Source organism: Sorex fumeus, unplaced genomic scaffold (assembly GCF_029834395.1).
Source record: "Sorex fumeus unplaced genomic scaffold, SorFum_2.1 ptg000093l, whole genome shotgun sequence".
In the NCBI taxonomy this organism is placed as follows: domain Eukaryota; kingdom Metazoa; phylum Chordata; class Mammalia; order Eulipotyphla; family Soricidae; genus Sorex; species Sorex fumeus.
In genome coordinates this window covers 4,336,081-4,344,862 of record NW_026606150.1, presented here as the reverse complement: position 1 = coordinate 4,344,862, position 8,782 = coordinate 4,336,081, and the positions used below count along the sequence as shown (strand labels likewise).

The 8,782-nt window shown below is 65.5% G+C and overlaps 2 protein-coding genes across 2 annotated transcripts; one reads left to right on the top strand and one right to left on the bottom strand.

The window, feature by feature from the left end:
* Positions 1–4: 4 nt before the first annotated feature.
* GPHA2 (glycoprotein hormone subunit alpha 2) lies at positions 5–564 on the top strand. The gene is made up of 3 exons (XM_056131613.1): positions 5–101; positions 189–373; positions 455–564. Exons 1-3 carry the CDS (start codon positions 5–7, stop codon positions 554–556), a joined length of 384 nt encoding a protein of 127 aa, XP_055987588.1. The 3' UTR covers positions 557–564.
* Positions 565–799: 235 nt separating this feature from the next.
* Positions 800–7,155, bottom strand: PPP2R5B (protein phosphatase 2 regulatory subunit B'beta). The gene is made up of 14 exons (XM_056131612.1): positions 6,804–7,155; positions 6,045–6,509; positions 5,461–5,657; positions 4,952–5,053; positions 4,417–4,509; positions 4,168–4,298; positions 3,484–3,543; positions 3,278–3,386; positions 3,088–3,141; positions 2,967–3,017; positions 2,704–2,823; positions 1,876–2,003; positions 1,630–1,731; positions 800–1,519 (listed from the first exon to the last, which is right to left on the bottom strand). Exons 2-14 carry the CDS (start codon positions 6,241–6,243, stop codon positions 1,369–1,371), a joined length of 1,497 nt encoding a protein of 498 aa, XP_055987587.1. The 5' UTR covers positions 6,244–6,509; positions 6,804–7,155; the 3' UTR covers positions 800–1,368.
* Positions 7,156–8,782: the final 1,627 nt, after the last annotated feature.

The window sequence follows — 8,782 nt, the reverse complement described above, 5'->3', positions numbered from 1 at the left end:
CCTGATGCTCATGGAGGCCCTCCAAGCGCTGCTTCTCAGCCTGCTGGTGCTCACCGGTGGCCAGGGGCAGCAGGCAGCCCCCCCAGGCTGCCGTCTGTACCGTGAGTACCCCCCCAGGCTGAGAAGCGGGCCCGGGGTCAGGCTCCCCTCTCCCAGGGGCTCCCCGACACGCTTGCCGTCTCCCGCAGCCTTCAATGTGACGGTGCGGAGTGACCGCCAAGGCACGTGCCAGGGCGCCCACACGGCCCAGGCCTGCGTGGGCCACTGCGAGTCCAGCGCCTTCCCGTCCCGGCACTCAGTGCTGGCGGCCAGCAGCTACCGGCACAACATCACCTCCGTGTCGCGCTGCTGCACCATCAGCGGCCTGAGGAAGGTGAGGGGCCGGCGGTGGTTGGGGGGTGGGCGCAGAGGCTGGGGGAGACCCGGTCGACCCCATATCCCACCTCTCCCACAGGTGAAGGTGCAGCTGCAGTGTGGGGGGTCCCGGAAGGAGGAGCTCGAGATCTTCACGGCCAGGGCCTGCCAATGTGACATGTGTCGCCTGTCCCGCTACTAGCCTGTCACCGCCTGGACCCGCACCCCAGCCCATCTGTGGGCATTCATTGGGGTTCAGGCCAGAAGCACCCCGGGCCCTGGCCAGTAACTTAAAAATGGGGTTGGCGGGGAGGGGAGTCTCCAGCTCCAGCCTTTTTGGGGTTCAGTGCGGTCTTCCTGGGACAGCCGTCTCGGCCGGGCCATCTCCTGCCCGCGTCCCCCCACCCCAGGCTGCGCCCCTCCCCCCCAATAAAGCAAGCCCACGGCGAGTTTCTCTCTTTATTAATCTACCCCGCCAGGGAAAGGGGCCACACCTCGCCGCCGCCACGGGAAGCTTCTACCTGTGCCCTCAGCCCTCCCCCTGCCCAATAAATAAAAAGGGGACCAGGAAGTACAGGGCGAGGAGGGGAGGCCCCCCCCCAAGGCCCGGGACAGCATCTGTGCTGGGGGTGAGGTGGGAGAATAAATAGACAGCGGGTCCCGTGGCGGGGAAGGGAGGTCCCCTGGCACGGGGTGGGCAGGCGAAGGGGCCGAGCGCCCTGACCCAAAGGACGGGCGGGGCAGGGGGAGCTGCCTACGGGCTGGCTGGGGCCCAGCTTTGCGGGATGGGCCCCCGCGCCGGCTCCCTGGCCCAGCCCGCCCTGGTGGTCGAGTCCCGCCAGAGGCCGCGGGTCCAGCTGCCGCTGCAGGCTGAGCCCACCACCCCCTGCTCACCCCTCCCAAGGCTGCTGTCCGCGCCCACTGGGGCCAGGCCAGGGCTGACCCTCTCTCTGGGCAGGAGGAGGTGGAGGGACCGAGAGCTCCGGGGTTGGTGCCTCCCCCTCTGGGGGCTCCCTAGCTCTGACCCCCGCTGGCAGCCACCTGGGGTGTCGTAAGCCGCTGCAGGGGGCTCTCCTTGGCCCCCTGGCTCCCCTGTAACCGGCGCAGCCGCAGCTCCTCCAGGCCTTCCCACAGCTCCTGGCGCTCACGGGCCTTCTGCTGCTCCCTGCGGGGAGAGGGTCAGCAGCCCCCACCCCCCCAACTGCAGAAGCGGGGTGGGGGGGCTCCCCAGGAGGCTGCTCCCCACCCCCACTCCCTGCCCGCAGGCACACTCACTGCTGCTTCTCCAGCTTGTAGGAGGCCGTGAGCTCGTCGAACAACTTTCCGTTCATCTCCATGAAGGTCTTGAGCACGTTGTAGATGAGAGACACGATGGTCCTTGGCGGGGCGGAGGGCGGGGGGGGGGGACGGTGACGCGGCAGCTTCAGCGGGACCCATCTGAGTGGCCCCCATCCCCGACCTCGGTGGGGACTGCCCTTCCACCCCGCCCTCGGGCCCCTCGCCAGCCCCTCGCACACTCACTGGTTCCAGTGCTCCTTGGACACCTGGTAGAGGGTCCCGAACACGGCAGGCAGCACAGTGTGGCAGTTGTCCTCAATGAGGCTCAGGATATACTCGTTGTTCCAGAAATACAGAGCCCGCTCTGCAACCTGGGCCAGGGGGGAAAGGGCAGGGAGGGTCCGAGCAACGCCCCATGGCCGGGCGCTGCCCCTCTTAGAGGGGCATGTCGACCCACTGGAGGGAACGAGGCCAAAGCATCCCAAACTGGCTAACCCCTCACTCCACTGCACACAGACCCGGCCACGGCGCCTGGCCCGCCCTTGGGCTCAGCCTGGTCAGCCCTAGGACGTCGCGCTTGATAAACTCAAGTATGGGGTCACTGGCTGGAAGCAGGGGTGCACTATGGGATGGGCCTGCGATTGGGGGAGTCCGTGAGGGAGACCAGGGGGCTGGATTGCATTAAGGGACCCCAAGGGCAGTAGAGGAGTGGACCAGGGGCAGCCACCAAGGCCCTCCACTTCTGTCACCAGGAATGTTCATTTCTTGGTTTGGGGGTGCACGCCCTGCAATGCTCATGGCGTACTCCTGTGCTCAAGGACCACTGTCGGTGAGGTTTGGGGGGACCATAGGCAGCAGTGGGGATCGAATGGGTGTCAGCTACATGCGAGGATCCTACAAGCATCTGTTCTCACTGCAGATGTTCACTCCCCCCACCTCGAGGCCCATTTCACAGATGGGGACGCTCGTGAGCAGAGGGGCAAGCTGCCTGCAGCCCCTCCTCTGTCAGGGAGCTGAGTACAGGTCACGCCTTGTCCCCCTGCCCACCCTCCTGCCCGTCCCCAGCCGTACCTGGAAATGGGGGCTGGACACGCAGCGAGCCACCTGCTTAAAGAGGGGCTCCTGGATCTTCACAAACTGGGTGGGTTCGATGACGTCAAGGATCTCTTCCATCTCCCCCAGAAACATCACCTGGGGCGGAGGAGCACAGGGAAGCAGTGTCCAGAGCCCTGTAGCCCTGAATCCCGAGCACCAGCCCCTCCACCCCCCCCGCCCCGTTCCCCCAAGATCGGGTCCCCCAGCCTCCTGGGGCGGGCGGCCAGGCCTTCTCCTACCTCCTTCTGGGTGCAGGTTTTCGGCCAGTACTTGAGCAGTCCCCGGATGACCTGAGGGAGAGGCGCAGACGGGGGTCAGACTCGGAGGGGCGGGGGCCGGCCGCCCCCCAGAGGTACTCACGTGCTCTGTCAAGGTGGCGTCCTTCTCCAAAAACTGCACCACGCAGTACGCCAGCTGTGAGGGGCAGAGAAGCGGGGAGACAGGTCAGCCCGGTGCCCGAGCAGGGCTCCCAGCAAACGTGGAGGGCAGAGGCCAGCCTCCAGAGGCCAGCGGGAAGGAGCTGTCCAGGCAGGACTGCACCGGGCCGTACCTGGGCGTGGAAGACAGACAGCGACTTGACCGAGTGCAGCGGGATCAGCACCCGAACCAGGAACTGCTTGTGCTCCGTCTTCAGGGGCAGGGCGAAGCCATTGATGATGCTAGCAGGGTGGGGAGCGGAGAAGAAGCGGGGCTGGATGACCGGGCAGGGTCCCTCCTCCCCCACACGGGGGTCCCGGTCCCGGCCCCAGGAGGTACCTTCCAAGGATTTCCAGCAGCTCTGCCACGCCATTGAAGTGCTCGAGCTCATAGATGAACCTGGAGGAAGAGGGGTCGGTGGGCTCAGCCCCTCTCGGCGACCCCGAGACCAGCTCAACCAGCCCACCGCAGATGCACGCACCCCGGACCCCTTCCAAACCCTCACGTGCCCTAGTGCCCACCCAGCCTACACTCGTCACTCTTCCCAAAGGACCCCACTGATGACACCCACACATCACTGCACCCCAGGATCCACTGTGCAGGCACAGAAACTGAGGCTCAGTGAGCCCCTGAATCTGGCCCCCCCAGGGTGGAGTTCAAGTTTCCAGGCCGCTCGGAACTGCCTACCCGCAAGGCTGCAATGCACCCATCATCAGAGGCTTAGAAATGGGTTGAAAGTTCACGCCCCCCCTCCCCCAAATTCACCCAACTCTGACTCCAGTCCAGCCAGACCCCCAAAACCAGGCTCTGAAGATGAGGCCCAGGTACCCCATCCTTGGTGGAGGAAGAACTCTTCTCTGGACCTTCTCTCAAGCCCAGCAAGAGGGCGGCCAGGGGCAAGATCCTGACTTGGGGGGCGACTTCTCTGCCCCCCTCCAGGGAAGCAGAGTGCGCATCCCCCCCGCCCGTCCCGCCCTGCCCCGTCCCGCCCCCCACTGCTCCCCTCGTTCACTGCACACCCACCGGAGGAAGATGTGGCTGCACTGTTTGCGGATGTAGGCCCGGAGCCCCAGGAACTTGCCGTAGACCCGGTGCAGGATGGTCTTGAGGTATTCCCGCTCCCGGGGGTCCTCACTGTCGAACAGCTCCAGGAGCTGCAGGACCCGGGGCCAGGGGTCAGGGGTCAGCTGAGCTCTGGGGGCTTCCACCCTCTCTCCACGCCCCTCAGAGAGCCCACCCCTGCCCAGGTCCCCTGCGGACACCACACATCACCATCAGCACAAACTTTTGGTCCACGTATCTCTTGGCCACGGAGGGCTGGAAGTCTGGGCTCTCCAGGAAGCGAAGAAAAAACTCATACACCAGCTGTGCAGTGTGGGACCAAGAAAAAGAGGGGTTCACACACCAGCTGTGCAGTGCAGGGCCGAGATAAAGGGGGCAGGGGCTGGAGTGACAGCACAGCGGGTAGGGCGTTTGCCTTGCACGCGGCCAACCCGGGTTCGATCCCCAGCATCCCATATGGTCCCCCGAGCACCACCAGGAGTAATTCCTGAGTGCAGAGCCAGGAGGAACCCCTGTGCACCGCCGGTATGCCCGAAAAGAAAAAAAAAAAAGAATAATGGGGCTCATACACCAAATATGCAGAACAGGACCGAGAAAAACGGTTCTTACACCAGCTATGCAGTGTGGGGCTGAGAAAGAGGGGTTCACTGACAGCCCCCCCCATGCCCTCTCAAACAATTCAGGGTACGCCAGGCCGTCTTCCCTCCCCTCAGAAACTCGGGGCCCCGCAGACGCGCCCTCATACCTGCAAATGTGGCCACGAAGGCTCAAGATTGGGCTCATCCTCTTCCGGGTCAAATTCGGGGTTCTCGCTGGGCGGCAAGGTCCGGAAGATGTTCACTGAGATCTGAGGGGAGAGCCAGGCTTCATTAAGGAAGAGCCCCACAGCAGCGGCAGACGCGTCGCTCTGAGGGGCCCGGCGAGCCCTCAGCTTCTGTGCACCTCATTCTGGAAGCCCCGGGCTAGAGTTGGGGTGCAGCCCCAGGGTAAGGGGGTACAGAGACCAAGATGGGCCTCTGAGCCTGCCAGGCAACAAAGGGGCAAGGCCTAGCTTCGGTCTGGAGCTGGGTGCACGGAAGACACAGGCCTGGGGTGGGAGGAGCCTTGGGGGTGTACACACCCCCCCCACTTTTGGAGGCATCAGCAAAAGGGAGTTCAGGGTATGCTCCACGCAGGGGCTCATACAATGAGCAGGTCATCAGGGTGCCGGGTCCCCCCCAGGCTTTCCCTAGGTGTGGGGTTCTGGGTGCTCACCATGCGGATGATGTCGGGGTACACCGGCTCAATGAGGACCCCCCGGGTGCTGCCCACACACTCCACCAGCTCGTTGAGGGCCGCCCGCTTCACCTCCTTCCCCTTGAGGTCAGCCACGCAGTCCAAGAAGTCGAACATGACCCCGCACTGGGCCAGCTTCCGGCTCAGCAGCTCGTGCAGCTCCGCTGCTGGGACATCTGGGCAGGGGTGGGGGGCTGAGTGGGGACCCCAGCACTAGCCCAGCCCCACCGGGGTGCAGGAGCACCTCCTCTTCCTTCCACAGAGGCACTGAGAGGCAGGTCCCAGCCCCAGTCCTTCCTCGGGTGTCTGGGGGTACCGTGTTCAAGAGCCAGAGCGAGGAGAGGCTGGGGGGGTCCGCTCCGCTTGGGGGGCAGCCCCGTCCCTAGTGAGTCAAGCCCAGCACCTGCTCCCGGCCCCCGGAACCTGCCCTGCGGGCCCCACCCTTTGCCCTGGCCTGCCCCCCCATGACGCCACCTCCAGCTGCCCCACCTCTGGGGACAGGCTAGTCAGGCCATGCGTCAGCAGAGGGCCGGGCCATGGCCCAGGGGTGCAGGGGGGCTCACCCTTCAGCAGGGGCAGCGGCGTGAGCTCCTGCTGGTTGCTCTGGTAGCGGAACTGCGAGGAACTGTGTGAGCGTCGGGGCCGGGCCCGCCGCAGCGAGCGGCGGGAGAAGCCGTCCACCTTGTCCGGAGGGGGCACGGGGGACAGCCCGGGGGAGGAGGGGCTGGTGGGGGTGCTGGCGGGGGGTAGCTTCGTCTCCATGGCGGTGGTCAGCGTGGTCAGTCAAGCCTTCAGAGCCCCCGGGGTGCCCTCTGGGCCAGGCCGGTGCTGAGCGTGCTGGCTAACTTGGGCCCATTCTGTGGGGCTGGGGGGGGGCACAACAACAGTTCTGGGCCCCCCCCCAGGGCCTTCGGCAACTGTCCAGTCCTGGGGGGGCAGGCAGGGAGAGATGAGGCCGGCTCAGGTCTCGGGTCCTTCCTGGGGGTCCCGCGGAGTGAGGGCCGCCCACCCTGGTCCTTCGGCAGATGCTGTGCGGAAAGTCGGCGAGAAAGAGGCAGAGAACTGGTCAGCTGCTACCCAGCCCGAGCACAGACCCCCCATCCCAGGCTGCAGGCGCCCCCCGAAACAAGCCTCGCGGCAGGGCCTCGCCGGGACCCCAGCCTTCACCCCCGCCCGCCCCGGCCAGGGACTCCTCCAGAACGCGGCCCAGACCCCTGCTCGCCCCCCTTCCCCGAGCCCCACATTTTCCTCCATCTCAGCGCCTCCACCCTGCCCCCCGAGCCCCATCGGCCCCCCCGGCCCCCCCGCCGGCTGGGACTCACTTCTCCGGGGGTCGCACTCTGCAGCCCGCTCTCCCGGGGGCCGTTCCCGGCCGCGGTGGGGGCGCAGCTCACGGCCCCTCCGCAGTGGCTTCCCGCGGGGCGCGGGCGCGGGGCGGCGGCGCTCCGGGGTTCCCGCTCGGGCTCCGGGGGGCCCGGGGCATGCCCCCCGCCCCCGTCAAGCCCCGACTCGGGCGCGGGCTCCGGGCAGGCCGCGCGCCCACCTCTGCCTGCAGCCGGGGTCCGAGCCGCGCCGCCGCGGGAGCCCGGGCTCTGCGCGCACCGGCACCCGCCGCCCAGCGGCTCAGGATGACATCAAGTCACCTCCCCCCGCCCGGCCCGCGCCTCCCCGCGGGCTGGGGGGCGGGGGGCTGCGTCAGGGAGTGCCCGGGGCAGCTGGGAGTTGTAGTTCCAGCCCCGCTTAAAGGGGGTCAGCGTAACCGCCGCGGAAGGCGGGGGTGGGCGATCCCCGCGGCCGCCCCGGATGGTGCCAGCCGCGAGGGATGCGGCGGCGACGCCGGGGCTGGACGCCGGGGCTGCGAGGGGGCGTGCACGGGGAGAGGGGCGCTGCACGCGGAGGGTCTGCACTGGAGCTTCGGGAGGTGCCAGGATCCTGGCATCGGAGAGGGGGCCTGCTCCACCTCCAGGCTCCACCCTTCTGGGAATCCTACCCTCACCCAAAATACACACACACAAACACACACACACACACACACAAAACACACACACGGGGACACACACAGACACACACACACACACACACACAGACACACACACAAGAAAAAAAACACAGACACACACACACAAAACACACACACACACGGGGACACACACAGACACAGACACACACACACAGACACACAGAGACACAAAACAGACACACACACACACGGAACCAGCACGGGACTGGTTAATAAGTCTGCGGCGAGCGAGTGGCTGCCGGGAGGGGTGTGGTGCACCAGAGGCTGCTGGGAAGTGTAGTCCGACCTCAGACCTGCAGTCCCCCTCCCGTCCCTTTGCTGTCTACAGTGACATCATGTTCTGGGGTTTAAAGGGCCAGCCTTCAAGTGGCAGAGCAGCGAGCAGGGTCTCCTCTGGCATTGCCGCCCGACCTCAAGCCCGCTGGCCTTCCTGCAGGACCCTCCCGGGTCAGGACCTAAGCTGCACTGGTGGGTCTCCTTCCAAGTTGCAGGGCATTGAGTCACAAGTGACATTCTAGAGTTGGGCAGAAGTACTCAACCTGCACCCTGGCGCCCCTTCCCCAGGCCTCTGGGCCCATTTACTTGTCTGAAGTCCAAGCCTCCCACCGTGAACTTGGCACCAGGCGGTTTTGCCTGGATGAAGCGCTGGTCCATGCCAGGTGTGAAGGTGGACAATGAGGACCAGACACAGGGATGCTTCCACAGGCTTCCCCACCCTGTCCAGAGCGTGAGAGAAACCATGCCGGGAGTTTCCGTGCCCTCACAGAAACCCCCAGTATCTTCTCTGCTGCAGAGAGAGCCTGAGTGTCTGAGGGGGTTTTCTTACCCTCTTGCCCAAGTAACAAAAACCAAACGTGGGGAGCAGGACTGTGGCTTAGCCATGCCTTGCATGTGTGAGGGAGACCCTGGGTTTGGTCCCCTGCACTGCAAAACACACTGTCCACTGTCACTGTCCTCCCATTGTTCATTGATTGCTCGAGCGGGCCCAGTAATGTCTCCATTTTGAGACCTGTTACTGTGTGTGTTCAACCGAGAGTATCTTGCCCGGGCTCTCCGAGAGGGGCACAGGAATCGAACCCGGCTCAACCGGGCTGGCTTTGCACAAGGCAAACGCCCTACTGCTGTGCTATCGCTCCAGCCCAAAACAAAACACCTCTCGGAACTGGAGCGATAGCACAGCGGGTAGGGCGTTTGCCTTGCACGCAGCCAACCCGGGTTCGATTCCCAGCATCCCATATGGTCCCCTGAGCACCACCAGAAGTAACTCCTGAGGCAGAGCCA